The 20622-nt window shown below is 37.7% G+C and overlaps 1 protein-coding gene across 2 annotated transcripts in view; it reads right to left on the minus strand.

The window, feature by feature from the left end:
• Positions 1-20622, minus strand: part of Kcnh8 (potassium voltage-gated channel subfamily H member 8) — a 334538-nt gene that overhangs the window by 212223 nt on the left and 101693 nt on the right. For both annotated transcript variants that reach the window (XM_078038309.1, XM_078038308.1), the window contains exon 2: positions 15779-16012. In XM_078038309.1, the coding sequence (XP_077894435.1) occupies positions 15779-16012 (234 nt within the window). The remainder of the gene's footprint in view (positions 1-15778; positions 16013-20622) is intronic.

A 20622-nucleotide genomic window follows, 5' to 3' on the forward strand; every position in this document is an offset into this window, starting at 1 on the left:
AAAAAGAATAATATATATATATATATATATACCCAAAGGCACACCCCCCAATGATCCACCTCCTCCAGCCACACCCTAACTGCCTACAGTCACCACTAAGTTAATCCCTATCAGAGGATTAATGCACTGATTAGGTTAAAACTCTCATAACCCGATCATTTCATCTCTAAGCTTTCTTGCATTGTCTCACACATGAGTTTTTGGGAGATCCCTCATGTCTAAACCATAACACTATCTAATAGTCTGGTATAATTATATGATCAGAAATTCCTTCTCTTACCCTCCTCTTAGGTGCAGGAGGGTAAGAGCAATGTCTCCCCTTTCTTTGTACTCTCTCTTGTACAAAGCAGAGCACCTGGTCCAAACATAGCAAGTCCTATAAAAATTTGTGTTCAAAAGAATGAAATTAATTCTAGAAAGATAAACTGAAACTTTGAAATCATAATGCTGTTGTTTACAAGAGCGATTAATGTTTACTGATCACACATCATGTATCAGATAGTATGGAAAGCTCTTGGCAAGCAGTATCTTGTACAAGTCTCTGAAGCAGATGCTAGTACTGTTCTTGCAATTTTTTTTTTTTTCAGAAGAGAAAGCCAGGAAGGCTCCGGAAGTTAAAGTACACTGTCCCAAAGGAATGGAAGCTTTTTCTTTTTTTCCCCCTTTGCTTGGTAGATTTAAATCTAGTCTAAGACTCATTACAATGAGCATCTATGTAATTCTTTACATTTTCTATAGCTTACTTTCTTCATCTGATTCTCTCACCAACTTTAAGAGATAAATATCTGTGTTTGCCTTTCACAGGAAAGACTAGGTATTGAAGGGTTAAACTGCTTGGCTAAAATCACGCACAGTAGTGACTGCATGAAGACCTGAACTCAATATTTTTGTTTTCAAATATGCATCTAAAAATGTGAATTCATTAGAACAGCCTGCCAAGTTGCTAAAGCCCAGCAACTGAACTACTTCTTGGAGATCTCTTTCAGCCTTGAGAGACAATCACATGTCAGAGCTTCTAAGTAAAGCAAAATACTCCTTTTCACATTCAGAGTGGTTCCATTGTCCACATTCTCCAACAACAAGCATAGGAGTTCCGCAGGTATGGCAAGTGGCTGGCACCTTGCTTTATCCTCGGGGTGTGCTCTGGGGAGACACTGGCCTTTTTTGGCTGCCGCCTTACTTGCTTACCTCCTTTGTGTTTGCATTGGCCCAACCTCCCAGAGGCATCTGAGATACACAAGACCAGAGCAGAGAGATGTCAATGACTGACCCTTTAGGCTTTAGTCACACATTCATGAATTAGATGTCTCAGAACTGCCTGGCTTTTTTTCCCATGCAAACCAACATTGACCTCTCAGCCCATCAGAGAACTCCAGTATGCCACAACGCCCCTCCTCCTCTGTGTGTAAAGGTTGAAAACTCAAAGGATGTTGTCAAGAAGAAAATATCTTAGTCATGCAGCCCTTGTATTGAAGGAGAAAGAAAAGGGGAGGAAGGGGTTGGAAGACTGAGGAAACGTGCCTATGAAGTTAAGTTTGAATCAAGCCTCAGTGTTTATTAGCTTAATGTGAGGGTGAAGGTGGCGGGTGGGGTCGAGCATTCATGGCAAGGACAGACATCTAGTTCAAAGGCATCTAGCATGTCAAAATGAGAAGCATTAAGCAACAATAACAACAACATAAAACAATAAGACAGGCTGAGGTATGGGTTGCATGGGACTAGGAATGATGAGGAATAAAGGGAGACAGGAAGGCGCAAAAGGGAAAGAGTGAGTTTAAAGAGATGGACCACAAGCTGGGACTGGCTTATGAGTGGCTTTAGGCCAGACTGAAGAGTTTTCTTTCACCCTGGAAGGCAAGAAGTATCTCCCACAGGAAACTTTGCCAGAGGAGCACACCATGATCAGATCTGCATTATGGGAAGATGGCTTTGGAGGCAGGGAGGAAAAAGGTCTTGAAGGGTGTAGGTCTGGAGACTGGTCAACGACTTACGATGAATCGTTGCAACTCAGGCTCCAAATGAGGAGGATCTGAACTAACGTGGAGACAGGGAGAGTGAGCCACCCATGCCTGTAACTGCATAAATTTGATGATGTCATGGAGCTTTTTGCTGTAGAAATAAAGCACAGATGTTCTTATATAATAATAGTCGGTCAGTATTACATAATTGTTCATGTTGCGGGTAGACCTCAAGCATGTCTAAAGTGATGTGATTTTTCAACGTGTTGATTCTGTGATTCTTGTCCAACTCTTAGCTGAGACATCACAGAACCCATTAGCATCTCTTTGAATATGGTTCGACACCTCTGGTTTCCTACTCAGGTAAGGGGGTCCTAGCAATTAACCCACAGGCTGGGGAACGAGTGACCCAAGAGCCCGATGTAAGGCTCCAGGCATCTAAAGGCAAGGTTCTGAAGGCCTGGTACTTTGGGAATGGATAGGTTTTTCTGGTGAGGGAACATGTCAAGGACAGAAGAAATATTCAATTAATGACTCCTGTATTCAGGGTCACCATAATGGGTATGTGACTTGTGTAGTCACAAAGGACCCATGGTCAGAAGGGCCCCAAGCTTTCCTGTAATGTTCTGCTATTGCTATCTTAAAATAGTTCATGTTCTTTTAACTAAAGGGATGCATTGAACTTGTGGATTGTACCGTACAAAATTATGTGGCTGGGTCCTGATCATGTATGCTGAAGAAAGGTTCTCTGAGTTTGGTTCTTCATCAGATATCTATGAGGATGATGTTGAGCCTCTACTTGAGAAAAGATGAGGCACACAAAAGCCAAGTTGCTTAACCAGGCAGCATAGTTATGGAGTTGGTTGTCAGCTGAGATTCTACTCCAAATCTTCCTGGTTTTAATGATTGCTCTCGTAATGTAGCCTTTCACAGTTAGACTTTAGCTTAGACCCAGAAAATGAAGCATGAAGACCTTTGTCAGGGCCTGATCCTCAAAGTGCAACATCATTTCTTTTCACCAAAGAGAACCTTTAAAATAACAAGTGTCCTTTGTTTCAAAGGCAACTCTTTACCTTCAGATATTCTCAAACATTGATTGTGATTATATTTCCTTTCTGGCTTATACTGATAGAATTACAAATGGCCACATTACGAGAATGATTAATGGGTTCTTTCCTTGATAGTTTGCTCGTCATCCATACCCCAGGGGTATGTAGGGCAAACCCATCTATCGACTCTTATAGACCAGGTAAGGTGAGGGAACCACAGGCTTCCTAGGTAGGAAGCTTGGGTTTATCATTATGTGAGCCTGACTTCCTGATTAACAGTACAAGCCAAGTGTGGTAGCACATGCCTGTAATTCTGGTAACTTAGGAAGCTGAGGCAGGAGGATCACAAGTTCAAAGTTAGCCTCAGCAACTTAGTGAGGCTCTGAGACCTGTCTGAAAATTAAAAATAAAAGGGACTGGAGATATGACTCAGTGCTTAAGTGCCCTTGGGTTCAATCCCAATACTAAAGAAACAAAGTCCTACTCCTAGGAGTAGGACTGCCAGCATCTGTATCCAACTCTTCCACCTAACTTCTATGTGAATCAATATCTTTAACTGTAAAATGGGATATTAGTAAGATCTGCCTCAAAGGCTGATGAAAGGATCAATGAAACAAAAGTAGAGCGCAGGGCTTAGCCCACAGTGATTGCATAATAAATGTGAGCCATTACTGTTTTATGAAGTTTTCTGTGCTGAGTCAGGAAAGTCTAAGGCTGGCTTTAAAGAAGTGAAAATGTGGAAGAATCTAGTTAGGCAGCAACAGAGAATGCTCAAGCTTGGCAGGACAAGCCAAGCTAAGCAGTTCCTGATGAATGCTTTGCAGCCTGATCTACCCGAATGTCTCCCTTTGTTCCGATCCTCCTCTGCACTGGAGAGCTTGAGTCAGCACAGGGCACTTCAATAACAAAACTGACGTAAAACACCAGCCCATTGATTAAACAATGCAACCTTAACTATGGCCACCAGGAAAGAATGGGCTCTCTCTCTCTTGAATGGCTTGTTCAGATATCTGAGAAGTAGATCAGGGATGGTGCCTATGTTTACAACTATGAGGCTTGGAGATCCACAGCAGAAGGAGAGACAGAAAGGCAGGCTCCTTCTACACCTGGTGCATGCTGCTTTTGGTGCATATTCTTTCAGAGCCCCTGTCTCCCTGCTACAATAATTTTGAAGTTGTTTACTGTATTAGCATTTGTGAGATTCACCTCTGGAATGTAAAAGTCCCATGAGAGATATATAAAAATATTAATCTCCTACCAAGACTGAGAAGATATATTGGAAATCATTTTAAAAATCTTCAACTAAAACATGAAGATCAATGTATGTTTGTTTGTTGTTGTTGTTGTTGTTTTTAATTTGAGGACATACAGAGTCTCAGGAAAGGCCTCAGGGGAATCAGTCAGAAGAAAGTAATGGAGAGAAAGAAAAAAAAATCTGACCTATGGTTGTCTACTACATTGAGTTGTAGTAAGCATGGAATCTATTTGGTGGCCCTACGGACTACATGAAATCTACAGATTTTACACACATCAGAATGAAATGCTGTTTTGCCTTTTGGTACATGCACATACATGCACACATACATGTACATGCAGAGTGTGTTTCTCTAAAAGATAAAGAATCACATTCTTTGGTATCCTGATCAAGAAGGGGAATTGTAAAGGGAAGGCACCGGCACCGGGGAGTGATACTGATCAAATTATGTGCTTGTATAAATATGGCATGATGAATCCTGCTATTATGAATAATGATATTGCACAAATGAAAAAATAAAATAAAAAGAGGTGGGGTCAAGGTCTCCTTCCCATGAATCAGTGGATTTGTGGCTGCTCAAGCTAAAATAATATAACAGAAATTAGGTCTTGTGCTTCTGCATAGACCACTCAGATTTCCATGCCAAGGAGTGCATATCTAAGCACTTTGATTGATCCCATCCTTTCAAGATGCTAGACATGAGGGAAGTCATCTGAGACCCTCCTAATCTGTGCATCCCCCCATCTGAACACCATCGAATAACCAACCCCTACTAATTCCACATGGAAAAAAAAATCATCAACCTAACCTCATCCTGAATTCCTGACTCACAAAATTGAAAGATGCAATAACACGTATTTTAAGCCACCAGGTCATAAGGTAGCACAGATAACACAACAACAGATAACTACGACACCAGCTGAACCATGTTCTGCTTCCTTGACTCCATTAGGCTGTAAGAACACAATCAAGTCCATTTCACAGAAAACTGTTTTCAAGGTCTCACTTTCACAGCATTCCGGGAAACCAAGTCCTCTTGCAGATCTTCACAAGTACTTCTAAGACTCAGCAGAGATTTCCTCACAAACTAGCCACCCTGGATTCCAGTGATGCAAGGATCTAAATTTGGCATCATCCTCCAGACTCACTTGGATGCTCTCAGCTGCTGCCAATGTCACCGTCCCTTGTGAGCTAAATGCCCATGGTGCTGATGACTTTGATGTCCTCGATAGCCCCAGGAGATTTTTATGGAAAGCCCTGCATTTGTCACTATGCTGCCCCTCTTACTTGGCGTGGATTCTGGTTTGGATCCATAGAAAGTCTGGATGGGAGAATAAGCTTGTTTTGTTTAGGAGGATTTTTCTTCTTCTTTAGGTCTCACTCAAACTGAATATTAAAAAAAAATTTTAAAAAGCAGTTTATTTTATATAATCTCAAGGCTTGTTTCTCCAGTTCTTGTTAAAATATATTTTTATTAATATTTTAATTTGTTTTAGTTAGTTATAAACAACAGTAGAATGCACTTATGCACTTTGATATATCATACATAGATGGGATATAATTTCTCATTTTTCTGAGTGTACATATTGTAGAATCAGATTAGTCATGTAGTCACATATACACATAAAGTCATAATGACTGTTTCATTCTACTATCCTTCCTAACCCCACCTCCCCTCCCGTCTCCTCCCATCACTTCCCTCTACCTAATCTAGGATAACACTATTCTTCTCTAGTGTCCCCTGCCTGATTGTGAATTAGCTTCCGCATATTAGAGAAAACACTCGGCCTTTGGTTTTGTGAGATTGGCTTACTTTGCTTAGCATGATATTCTGCAACTCCATCCATTTACTGGCGAATGCCATAATTTCACTCTTCTTTAAAGCTGAGTAATATTCCATTCAGTATATATACCACATTTTCTTTATCCATTCATCTGTTATGGGACACCTAGGTTGGTTCCATAGTTTAGCTATTGTGAATTGAGCTGCTATAAACATTGACTTGGCTGCATTACTGTAATATGCTGATTTTAAGTCCTCTGGGTACAAAACAAGGAGTGGGATAGCTGGGTCAAATGGTGGTTCCATTCTCAGTTTTCTGAGGAATCTCCATACTGCTTTCCATAGTAGTTGCACCAATTTTCAGTCCTACCAGCAATGTATGAGTGTGCCTTTTCCCCCATATTCTCACTAACATTTATTATTTCCTGTATTCTTGATGATTGACATTCTGACTGGAGTAAGGTGAAATCTTAGTGTAGTTTTTATTTGCATTTCTCTAATTGCTAAAATAGATTCTTAGCTAGCTTGCCTCATCACTCTCTAGATGTAGTGAAATTCTAAAGCAACTACAAGTGATGCCCATGCTGGGAAATCTTGTATCCATATAAAATACACATTTAGACACTATGCTTCCATTAAAACCATGTTCTTGCTGTTCATTTATTACATGAATGGGCACAGCACCCTTTTCTCTGAAATTTGGATCTTACACAAAACCATTCTGTATGCAATGCCATAAGCCATCTCCTAACAATCAACTTGGGGAAGTCACATATGCTGCACATTTAAAATGCTAATTTTGAGAATAATCTGACATTCTACAACCCCGAGCCTTTATTTCTTTTCCTATATTGAGCTCCAATTCTAAAACACCTAAAGGGTTTAATCAAATATTCTAAAAATCTGCCACAGAGTCATATTGAATGAGCATGAAAGCACTTACTAAGAATATCTTATATGTAAACTTAAAAGGAAAGTAACAGAGCTGGAAGACCGGGCACTGAGGAATTGAAGAGGACACACATAAATGAAAAATTGTCCATGCTTATGGATCAAAAGAATTAATATTGTTAAAAGTGTCCAGACTACCAAATGTGACCTACAGGTTCAATACAATCTCTATCAAAATCCCAATGACGTTTTTCATAGAGATTGAAAAAAATAATCTTAAAAATTATATGGCACCAAAAAATAGCTCAAATTGTCAAAATAACTGTAAGGAAAAAATAAAATAACTTAAGTTGGAGGCATCACATGTGATTCAAAATTACATTACAAAGCTAGAGTAATAAAAACAATATCATACTGTCATAAAAAGAGTGGACTAAATTTGAGAGCCTAGAAATAAATCCAAACATAATTTTTTGACAATGACACCAAGAAGATACAATAGGGAAAGAGCAGTCTCTTCAATAAACAGTGCTGGGAAAAACTGTATTTCCATACGAAAAAGATGAAATTGGACTCTTCTCTTACACCATCTGAAAAAAACTCACTCAGAGTGGATAAAAATCTGAATGTAAGACTTGAAAATATAGAAGACAACAGGGGAAAGCTCTTTGAAATTCACCTTGGCGATGACTTTTTGTATATTGCAACAAAACTTTGGGATACAAAAGCAGAAATAAATAAAGAGGATTACATCAAACTAAAATGTTTCAGTACAATACCATAAACCATCAGCCACATGAACAGGCAAGCTATGAATTGGGAAACAATGTTTACAAAACATATACCAAATGAAGGGTTAATATCTAAGATTTATAAATAACTTACATAATCTAACATCAAGAAGATATATAATCCCATTTAAAAAGGAGTGGGCTGGGGTTGTAACTCACTGGTAGAGAGCTTGCCTTGCACTTGTGGAGACACTGGGTTAGATCCTCAGCACTATGTTAAAATAAATTTTTTAAAAATGAGCAATGGTCTTGAATAGACATTTCTCCAATGATGACATAAAAATCCCAGAAGGTAAATGAAAATGTGATTGACATCTCTAATCATCAAGAAAACACAAATCAAAATCACCATGAGATGCCATCTCATAGTTGGTAGGATGATTATTATCAAAAGGATATGAGATGACAAGTCTAGAGAGTAAAGGAAAGGGAGTCCTAACTTATTGGAAAACTAGTGGAAATGAATATTGGGGTAGAAGTGTAGATTGGTGCAGCCATCATGGAAAACATTGCAGAAGTTCTTAAGAAAATTAAAAATAGAACTTCCTTATGACCCAGCAATCTGTCTTCTGGGTATATACCCAAACCAAATAGAATCGCCACCTAGTTAAGATATCTGCACTCCCATGCTCACAGCAGCATTAATCACAATAGCCAATATATGGAAGAATCTAGGTGTTCATCAAAGGATGTGGGAATAAAATAAATTATGTTATGTATAGAAACATACAGTGGGATACTTTTCAGCCTTAAAAAAGGAGACCCTGGAATATGCCATAACCTGGATGGATTTAGAGGAATAAGTAAAATAAACCACATACTTAAAAAAAATACTACATGATCTTACTTATTTGTAAAGTCTTAAAAAAATGTCAAATACACAAAGACATAGAATAAAACAATAATTAGTTGGTTCAGAGTAGAGGGGAGAATATGGAAACAAAAAGATCAAACGATACAAAGTAGTAAACATGTAAGATGAACAGGATAAAAGAAGCAATGTACAACAATAGGACTATAGTTTGTAACAGAATATTATATTCAGGATATTTTCTAATTTAGTCAGTTACAGTTGTTCTTGTCACAAGGGGAAGGATGGTGACTACCTGAGATGATGGAAAGTTAATTTGTCCCATTATGTAATCATTTTACTATATGTGTGCCTTATAACATCATGTTGCATATCTTCAGTATAGAAATTTGCAAATTATTCTTTTATTTACTTATAGTTCATGTTGATTTATTCATAAATGCATAGAATTTAGTTTTATCCTTTTCAGTCCCTAGTCCTACCCATTCTTGCTTCTCTTCTATCCCATGATCACCTTCTTCTACTAGTTTAACTTTTAAAAAGAGGGAAAGTAATAATGTATCTTACTATAATATCTGCTTATGAGCAGCTCATTGTAAAACAGGAACTCATGAAGAAATTTGCTCTCTTTTGTCATTTATCATGGACTATCTTGTAAGACTGTATATGAATATACCTGGTTCAGACAGCTTATGTGTACATTTGAACAAAGACAGTATCTTGCCCAATTAGTAATGTGAATGCTCTTTGTAGTTCACAAGATTACTTTAGGTGTACACATAAATATCTTGTACTTTAATATGTATGTGTTACGTGTATTTGAAGTAATAAAGCATGCATCTAGCACACAAGCCTACATCAAGCCTACCTGTACATATTTTGATGGAAATGCATATGAGATCAGCAGATTTTTCCCCATTTCTCCCTCTACCTTTCACCCCTTTTGTCCCCTTTTCTTCCCATGTCTACCAATCTCATCTTTTCCTCCTTCCATTTCAACCCTAAAGAAGGCTCTTCACCTTCCTGGTATCAGCAATTTCTATCCTCTCTCACACTTTTTTTAAAGGACTGGGGGTATAGCTCAGTTGGTAGAATGCTTGCCTCACAGGCACAAGGCCCTGGGTTCAATTCCCAGCACCAAACACACACACACACACACACACACACACACAAATAGATAAACAGCAAGCAAGGGTTATCCTAGTGGAGGCATATTACCTTAAAAAATTAATAAAAGAAGGAAAAAGAGAGGGAGGGAAGGAGGAAATCAACAGATTCAAATTTCTTTTTTTCTGAATATTTAACATAATTCAATTTCATGTGAAAACACAGAAAGGTGAACACATAGTAAGGAAAACAAGGAAATGAGATGGATAGGAAAATAAGTTGGACACTTTTTAAGATACAACATATAGACCTGTGCTTAAATCATATATCTGCCTTACAACTTCCCGAACTATAAACAGGAGACAACTCATCTTTATTTGAAGGGTTATTTGGACAGTTAAATAACATAGCACATGCTGCCTGGCATAATATAATCATTTAGGTTTGTTATTACTTAGATTTCAGGATATAAACTTTACTTTTCAAGATTAAAGTTTAAGAACAATGTTTTTATCATCTATTTATTTATGATTGCCTTCTATTTGAAGCTAGTTAGCCTGGTTTTCTGCATACAGTAGTGATTTAATTTTCTTTTGCTTTCAATTTATTGAAGTTTACAAAAAGTGAATCCACATAAAGAAAAATATTAAATAAGCAATATTTCAGGAAGTTATGAGGAAATGGCAAACCTCAAAGGTGACTTGGGAGCGAGTGAGTTTGTGAGAGTCACTCACAATTCTATCAGACCTAAGCTTTCCTTTTTAAACAAATACTTGTAATTCTCTCTTTACTATTTAGAAATGAAAACTACCATAATCAAAGTTGCCTATATAGACATTATTTTCATTAAAAATATATTATTACCCTCAACAACTTAGTGAGACCCTGTGTCAAAAAATAAAAAGTGGTTGGGGATATAGTTGTCGTTAATTAGTATTAGATTAATTCCCCAGTATTAAACACACACACACATTATTATTATTATTATTATTATTATTATTATTATTATTAGCAGTAACCAAGCAAAGTAAAAGTGATCTCTGAAAAAAATTAGGCATGACCAACTAGAGTAGAGGATATAATAATGTAACTGGATAACTGCACCAATGTTGAGAATATACCAAGCCCAAGTGCAGAATTCATACAGATGTTCTATATCAGGGACAAGAACTATGAGCCTCTGATAAGGTGTTCTGAAATGGTGAAACTCTGAGCAGAATCAAGTTCAATCTTCCTCACTTACACTGTTCTTGGAAACTTAGTGGGAAATTAAAACCTTCTTTAAAAAAACAAACAGACAAACAAACAAAAAAAAACCACTTTGTACATTAAGTTCTGGGTCAAGGCAATTAGGAACCAATGTTTTACTTGTTGTAAAGTCTGACAGGGTGTTAGAAGGTTATGCCAGACTCTGGACAATTTTTAAACTGCAGGATCAGCCAACATACTACAGGATAGTTGGCATCTCTTGACTTTTGTCCATTAAATGAAAAAAACAACCCTCTAATTTTTGAGTCGAATGCCTCTAGAGATTTGTAAAGTGCCCTTGGGAAGTGGTACCATCTCCATTTCCACAGAGAATGCAGAGGTTTAAGAGCAAAGACCTTAGAGGAAGCAAGAATGTTTATGCATAAAGGTTTATTGGCCAGTTTATAATCTTGGGCAAATGACTTAAATATTGGTATATTTCATGTGACTGTAACTAGGTGTATATGGTTAAATTTTGTCTATCTAAAAATGCATGTTTGAGTCCCATCCCCAGTAACTCATAATGAGATCATATTTGGAGATATGATCTTTAAGAAAGGTAGTCATATTAAAGGGAGATCATTAGGTTAAGACCTAATCCAGTATGAAAGGATTCCACATAAAAGGTGACACTCACAGTGAGAACATCACATGATGATGAAGACAGAGATTGGGGTGATGTTCCTACAAGCCAAGGAAACCCCTAAATTGGCACCAAACCACCAAAGTCAAGGTGAGACAAGGAACACATTCTCTCAAACACATAGCCCTCCAAAGGAACCAACTCAGCAGACAGCTGGATCTTGAACTTCCAGTCTCCAGAACTGTGAGACAATGTATTTCTGTTAAAGAAACTTACTTAATGGAACTTGATAACAGTAGCCCTAAAAAACAAACAAACAAAAAAAAACTAATATACCAGGAAAATATTTTTACAAAATCATATCATTTTAATTTCCTTCTTTAATCTTTATTCTTTAGTAGCCTTTCTATTCCTGGATACAGGTTCTCCCTAGGAAAGAAGAATAATGTTATTGGACATATTTAATATGAGAGTAGGCTTGTAAGATAAGCTCTCTGTAGAGAGGATATGTTAAGGTGAATACACAAGGGCTGGTACTAGGAAATCCAAAAATGATGGTCTTCCATGACATAGAGAAGATATATTTCAGTGCCATTAAAATTAAAGACCAGGAAGAAAACAAATATGGCACGACATCCCAGTTTGTAGAGTCTCAGCTTGAGAGATTTTGAAGAAGAACAAGAGAAGCCAGAGATAGACCCCGCAGCATGGTGAAGCTGTATTGGATGGTTTTTTTGGAAACCCTGGAGGCAGAAGTGACCTTTTTCTCCTTCCTCATTTGGGACTTTTCAGAGAAGCTGCGTAGCAGGCCAACTCTGTACCAATGTGGAGGTGGCTTCCTACTCTTGAGGAAATGTGATAGCATAAAGGGATGCACAAGTTTATTTCCTCAAAGACTCCCTTTGCTTCTGTGTGTGAGGGATGAGTTTGCTTACCTCTTACTCTCCAAAGAGAAAGAATGAAGATGAGAAAAAAAATTGAGAAAGATCTACAGTGATGGCAAGAGATATGAAGACGCCATTTGTGGAGCACCCCCAGCTACAAAACTCAGTTGTAAATGCCTAAGGGGTACATCAGAGATTGGGCCAGAAATGAATCATTGGACCTACAGGGATAGATATAAGGCTTTCTAAAGCATATTAAATGAAAATAATACTTGAAGGAGAGAAGTAAGACTGTTGGGGTCATAGGCATGGTTTTAAAAATCAGAAATGCAGACATGCTCTCAAGTAACCATAGGTCCCTCTAGTAATTTAATTGCCTTCAGCAAGCATTACAACAAACAACCACCTGATGAAGATTCCATGCACTAGGCATATGTATATAAATAAGCATTTATTTAAATAGCTATAACACAGCAAGGTTAGCATAGAGTAGATGGCAATTTTCAATCCTTTGTACCTGGATCAATTACTTTGCTCAGAATATCAGACAACTCCCCAAGGTTTCGGCTCAGAGCTGGGTGGTGCCTTCAAATAATTTCCACCCACATTCTTCCAGGACTGCAAGGCATCTTATAAGAAATTAGGCTGTGGAAATTATTTCTATGGTTGAGCGTCCAAAGGCTCCATCATTTGTTCTTCATCTCTGAGTCTCCTCCTTGGCCTGACCCTTTCTCAGTGGTAGCACATTTGGGTATTTCAAAAAGGCTTAAGAAGGAAGACAATCACACGGTGTGGAGTGACCTACACAAGTCACCTATCTTAAGAAGGATGAGTCTGAGTCAGGGGATATTGCAGACAAAGGATATTCTTCTCCTTTGTTCCACCAGATGGAGGTTTTATTGCTCCCTGCCAGTCCACACTCCCAGAAACAACCTCCTTTTTTCTTCTTCTTTTTTAACACCTCAGGCCTTCTTTTTAATGATTATGGTATAATTAGTAGAGCTAGAATCCTTCTATTTTATTATATTTGCTATGCTGGCCTCATGTACCGACATTGAGAAGAATACAATGGTCTGAATCATGTGCCTTGTGCCAAAGAACTGGGGTATAATCTTGTTCCGGAGGGGTGCTCTCCACTACTTCAAGACTCCTGCACATCCCAAATCCACACAATTAGGGAATGTCCTCCAAGGACAAATAAACTATAAAAAGGGATGAAGTTTCCATGTGCAGGTTTATTTTTTTCCACTTGGCATTGACTTCAATATCCCCAGCTTATTGGGTATGAGATCCAGAGGCCAGGGGTGCAGTTGATCATCTTCAGTGTACAATGCCCCACAAGAAAGAATCACTACAAAATGTTAACAGTGATAAGGATGAGAGATTCTGAGATAGAGTACAATTTAAAAGTTGTTACATAAAGACCCCCCCCAAAGAGTAACTCAAACAAGACAGAAATATGTTTGGTTTTGTCTGAGGTGGAAAGGTAGCTCTGTCACATAACCCAGGTTCCTTCTATTTTCTTGCTCTGCATCCCATTACTGTATTGCCCTTGTCAAGTGGTTGAAAGCTGGCTTTCCAGCTTTGCTTAACATTCTGATCGACATGTATTCGTTTACTCGGGCTGCCATCACAAAATGCAGTGGTTGCAACAAGAGAATTTTATGTTCTCACAGCTGAAACCTAAGATTGAGGTGGCTGGTGGATTTGATTTCTCCTGAGGCCTCTCTCTGGGGCTTGCAGAGCGCTGACTTCCTGTATTCTCACATGGCCTTTTCCCTGTGTGTGAACACCTCTGGTGGCTCTTCCACTTCTCATAAGGACATAAGTCACAATGGATTAAAGCCCCACTCTCATGACCTCATTAAACCTTAATTATATCTTTAAAAGCCATGTCTTCAAATATAATCATATGGGGGGTTATGGCCTCAATATAAAAATATTTGACAAGACCACTTTTATCTGTAATACCATGTGAAAGGAGAAAGAGAATAATTAGAAGGAAAACAATTTCACTTTCAGCGATATTACCTTGAATTTGTGTAGATGATTCCTTTCCACCTATCCTTGTCCCCAAACTTAGCTGCCATGTACAACCTAACTACAAAGAAGTCCGGGAATACATTTTTAGCTTGGTATCTGTGCACACAGCTAAAATTTACAGGTTTGTTTTTCTAATGAGGAAAGGATTATGGATGTGAGGTGTCCCCCAAAAGCTTATGTGTAAGACAATACAAGAATGTTCAGAGGCAAAGTGATGAGATTATGAGACATACTCCAATCTGTAGATTAACCCACTTGAATGGATTGGGGTGGAAACTATAGGCAGGTAGGTTTTGGGTGAAGGAAGTAGGTCACTGGGGGCATGCCTTTGGGGGTATATTTTGTCCTTGGTAAGTGGAGCTCTCTCTGTTTCCTTGCTGCCATGTTCTGAGCTGTTTTTCTCTGTCATGTTCTTCTGCCGTGATATTCTGCCTCATCTCAGGATCAGAGCTATGAAGTCGGCTGACCATGGACTGTACCCCTGAAATTGTGAGCCAAAATAAACTTCTCTTCCTCTAAATTGTTCTTGTCAGGGATTCAGGTCCCAGTAATACAAAGCAGACTAAAACAGAAAGCTTTTAAAGGAAGAGGGTTAATTATGGACTCTCGGAAATGATAGCTTGGTCTAAATTTTTTATTTAGTATTTTCCCCATACATTGCCTCTTGGATTCCCTTCAACTCTCCAGGCCCACGTGGTAGGGCTACTTGTTATTGCACGGGACCTAAGTACTACAGGCACCATACCTATCTCTAGGTCTTTCATTACAGAAGAATCATAAAACTTCAGCCATAAGAAAATACTTTGTATTTTTGAGAACTGTTGTTTTGAGTCCAGGCAAACTTATTCCAACCTGAAATACCAAGTGTCTCTTGTTTTGTCCTTCAAATTTCAGAGAACAGTGAGAAAAGCTCTATACCAGAGAAGAGAAACTGCATATGCTGATATCCTTTAAATTAACTTCCTTTTCTGCCAGTGAACCCTTGGAACTCTATCTTTTATGACTGGGATCGAGATGTGGTCCCTAAAAGCATAAACCTTGAAAAACCATCCCTGAATAAAAGATCACCTGTTAAGTATATTAATAACTGCTACATATAATATATATTTTTAAAATGACTATAATAGCAATACACTTTGTTTCAACATATATTAACTCAGTTCATATATTGACATTGAACAGTTATAATTTCCAGTCAGTTTATGCTGCTAATAGCTAAAACAAGGCCATCATCCAAGTCATTTGTGGAACTTCTCTAGCAGACCATATTTATGTGAAATATCATTAAGCCTTAATGGGATTTATGGAACAATCACTGAGTTGGAAAAGGGCGACCTCTAACACTCTCCCTGAGCACGAAAGAAAGCCAGCTCACCGTTCTTCTTGTAGAACATAATTTCTCCTTTGAATTCTGTTTTTTCCTCCAGTGATTTTTCTATTTGAAGCATCAGCTGCTCATTGGTTTCAGCACCAAATAAGAACTTGCAGCTACAACTCTTCTGCATGACTTCAGTTCGGGCAAATCCAGCAAGCTCACAGAAGCCATCGGAACAGTAGACTATGGGGAAACCTTTAGCCACCTGGGCGTTGGCGAGGATAAAGTTGCTATCTGCAGAAAAGTAAGGAGAAGATATTCAGCAACTTAAGAGTCTTCTTTAAACGACAATTTCAGCAACAAATTCCAAGCGCATGTGTTTAACTAATGGTGCATAAAATGCAGTCCTAACCTGCTGTGGCGATACAGAGACACTCCAGAACAGAGAATGGCACCCAGCAGCAGACAAGAGGACTAAACTCTGACTTTGGCTTGCAGTTCACAGGCCTGTATGAGGTGCTTACCATCTAACTGGCAGTAAGGGATGGTGCTTTTGAGGATGGCTTCTGGTTCGTATCCTAACTGACATGTGATGTACAGGTGAACTTGAGCCAGATACTCCAAACACTCTAAACCTGCTTCCTGATATCTTATTTTCCCAAAAGCAGATCCCAAAACTAGAAGTAGTTTATTTAGGAGGCGATCAAGGAAGGAGTCCAGGAGGGAAATGAGATAGGGAAGGAAGGAAAGGTAATAGAGGATGAGTTGAAAGGGGGCTTAGTGACATGGGTAACTGTGGCTCGACCATTCAGGATCCTAGAAGTGATGTGAAAATACAGAACTCAAGATTTTCCCAGAGAGTAGAATATTGATACACCAACATTCACTCCTCATTGGTTAAAGATCACTCCTGGGAGGTGGTCATTGTGTTGGTAATTCGTAATTCTGACCCACTCATACTCTAGAGATATCTTGAGTAGCCAGAGGCCAAAAGCCATTGATATTTAAGGAAATGATCTACACATGACCCCAATATAAGTCAATGATTCTTGCAGGGCACTGATAGGTATATTATAAGGATTATGAAGTTACTTTATGTATGTGTTATAGGGATTGTGTGGAGGGGAGGGCGGAGGGGGGTTGCAGGGGAGCAAACCCAGGGCCTTGCACATGCTAAGCATGTGGTCTACCACTGAGGTACATCCTCAGATCTACTGTAGGGATGAATGAGATTAGTCATATAAAGTGCCTAACAAAGCATCGGACACAAAGACACAATAAAGATTATTGTTAAGAGTACTATTCACATTTATTATTATTATATTAACAAATAAGAATTTAGGGGTCAATCAAAACTAGTAGACTATTATTAAGTGTTTAAAGACAACCCCTAAAGAAGAAACTGAAAGTCAATGTTAAAAGAAAGGCTCTTGCAGGATGAATTTTGGATGATTTACTTTGAAGGGTGGATATGATATTTATCCAGAAAAAGCACTGCATGTTGGAGGTGGACTTTAAAATGACTCATTTCTAAAACCTGTTAGTGGTTTTAGTTTTAGAATGAATTAGTTTTAGGGTGAATTAGATACTATTATCAAACCATTCATTCATTTTCACAAGGAACAAATGTTGAACACTGTCAATATACCAATAGTGTTACAAGCTATAATTTTATTGATAATAAAATTAAAAGTAGAAAGGACTATGGGATAAGTTGTTAAATGAAAAAAAGGTAAGATTTAATTAGTATGATATATGAACTATCTGAAAAAATACAAATACACAAACGTGTACATATATATCAAAGGCATCTACCTGAACATGAATGTAATAACTGGTAAGTGTGGTTGCCTCTATACAATGAGCAACTATGGGAAGAGGTGGGATGAAGCTACATTTTAATGACATATCCTACTGTGTACTCTGAATTTTATGCCAGATGCTTTATATATTGCCTATTCAAAAACTAATATGTTTCAAAGAAGTTTACAGAGCAGACAACTTTTGGCACATGCTATGAGGAAGGAGGAACTCCAGCCACTTCTGGGTGGCCAGCAAGACAAGCCCTGAACATCTATCCCATGGGTTTCCTCATTTCCTTTTCAACTTCTGTTGTTCATTTCCAAACACAGTCCAGTACTCAGATTTGTTCCAACCAACCCCTAACCTCAGAGTTCCATTTGTGGTGATATCACCTGTATCCCACCTTGGCCCCACTGGCTCTTCCACCATTTTAGCCACTTTCTGAAATCCAGAGCTCAAGATGCATACTTGGAAACTAAATTGTATGCTGTTTTGAAGTTATGGGAGTGAATTAAATTATTCCAGATAAATAATTCTCTCACATTTTACAGAATCATTTATTGACTATATTAAATGTTGGACTTTGTCCCAGGTGTGCATGCAAAAATGTTGATATGATCCCTGACCTTAAAGGTAACAGTTATGACCCTGTGGGAATTTCCAGCTTGGTCCTGTGGGGGGCACTCTCCTACTGGGGCTGTGATCTCAGTCTCACCAACTACAAACAGCTTCAAATTACTCTAACCATAGTGTGTGTCTCTTCTTCCCTTATTTAAAAATGTGGTGGAGAGGTTACTTAGAAAATGTAAATACATAGCATTGTCAAAGTCCTCACGCATCCTGAAGGAATTCTTAATATGCTTTCACAAGCCATTTTCAATAGATCATCAACATGTTTACTAACTTTCTATGATAATGTCAGGAAACATGGTTCTACCATATGGCAGGTCCTAGGGTGAAGGACAGGGAATGTTTAAAGAATGAAGCATGGTCTATAGCTGTAGGATACTATAATTTAATTAAAGAAATGCATGAATACAGAAAAAAAACCAATAAAACACACACCATCTGAGTACCAAATCAGTGGTACAGAGATAATAATTACTATAAGAATTTAGAGATTAAACATCTCACAGATATTGACAATGGTTAGCTTGAAATAAGACAAAATAGGTGGAGATGACTTATCGAAAGTTCTGGAATGTTAGGAACAGTTGCTTGGATGTAGTAGGGTTGTTGGATGAAAAGGAAAGGAACTAGAGACAGAGAAAAAAGACTGCATCTTGTCCCCAAGTCCAGTTTTCTCATCACTTATACAGCTACAATAGCTTTGTTATTATTTGTCTGATAGATTTTTTCACATCTTTCTATTTTCAGATCTCTTAGGTACTCATATTTCAGTTGTGTCTTATGTGTGGTCTCCATTTAAATTTTCTAAGGTAAAATGTGAAAGCATATCCTTCCACCTAAGATTAATATAATTACTTTTATTATAGCACTAGTACATTATTTTTAGTTATCTTAATTTGTTCTCTCTTTACTATGTTTTTGTTATTTTGCCTTTCCCATTTTCAAAAATTTGAGCTATATTTTTAAATGTACATTTTCAAACAATAAACACCTGTAGACCATTTATCCAGAGAAGACCTTTGTGTGTACCAGGTATACTTGTATGTCCTTTCCTCCCCAAAGAAGAAACTTAAACATTTGTGATAATCACTCTAATTTACATAGACCATTTACATAGATTTTTTTTACCCCTTATTTATTCTCATGCAATGTATTATCTCTTTTTCTGATATTTAAGGCATACAACCTATTATTTCTATATGTTTCTTAGTGACATGCTTTTTGAATTAATTTCCTTAGCATTTTTATAATTGTTAGCAGACATAAGAAAAAAGGACAAGTCCTTTAAAGCTATAACAAGCTTCTGAAAAAAAAAAAAGATGCTAAAGGATTCACCAAGTTTCCTGGTCTGTGTGTTTTAATTAAGGATTATAGTGTGTGTGAGGTAGCTAATTCTTCTTGCAAACATACTACAAAAACAAAGCAATAAATAAATAAATAAATAAAGGCATGCACTTTGTCTATTCTGTTTATATTTAGCATTTGTCCTCAATATGTAATTGCATTTAAATTCCAAAGAGAATTGAGTGGCAGTCTGTGCTTTATAAAGCTTAGCCTACTAGCTACATGAATGGTCCTTCTGTTTGGGAAAGTGTAGCTCCTCTGCCCAGCTATCTACTTGGAAACATATGCTTTCCTGAATACAGCCCTGGAATTCCCAAAGAAGAAACATGACATTTGCTTTAGAATTATGTAAAACAAAGCCACTGCCATAATGATTAGGCACTCATCATGGGCCTATCACTATCCATACATATGCTAAGGGTATTTAACCTTTTAAGGAATCAATTATGCATATGTGATATGCATCTAAATGCCACACAGCTTTTCTCTGCTTGTTTCTAGGTCATCCTTTTTTTGTATTTGCAGTTTGAAAGTGACAGCAAACAGTGAGATCTAAACACATTTACATATCAGGCAGTTGATTATTTCTCTAAATGCTTTCTTAGCCAAAAGCTTTCATGGATCTTCAGAGGGAATCTCTTTATGAGTAGAGACCCAGATCATTCTGTCTGACCTCCTAATCTGAAGCACCACTTTCCCATTGAGAGATGCTTTGTTGACTTTCCAAGTACAAAAGGAATGGAGAGGTATAGAAGATACCACCACCACCACTAATAATAATAAATAATAATAATAATAATAATAATAATAATAATAATGGGGCTAGGCAAACACTGATCTATCTCTGTACTTGCCTCATTAAAGATGAGAACTTTAGTTTCCTATTGGAAATCCAAAATTAGGAATTTAAACACAGTCTAGATCACATACTGTTTTACTCTATCATGTATTCCTTCTTTAAAGAAGTGGCTTGCCCTCTACTACCAAGAAAAATCGGCAAGTTGCTGAAAAATAATTTATATCTTTTCTAGTCTCCAAAGTGCCCAAACTTACAGATTCTTCTTTATAGAGATCATTTATTAAGAGTTTAGTTATGGCATCTCTTAAAGCCGTCCAGATCTCTCAAC

Source organism: Ictidomys tridecemlineatus, chromosome 2 (genome assembly GCF_052094955.1).
Source record: "Ictidomys tridecemlineatus isolate mIctTri1 chromosome 2, mIctTri1.hap1, whole genome shotgun sequence".
NCBI classification, from domain to species: Eukaryota; Metazoa; Chordata; class Mammalia; order Rodentia; family Sciuridae; genus Ictidomys; species Ictidomys tridecemlineatus.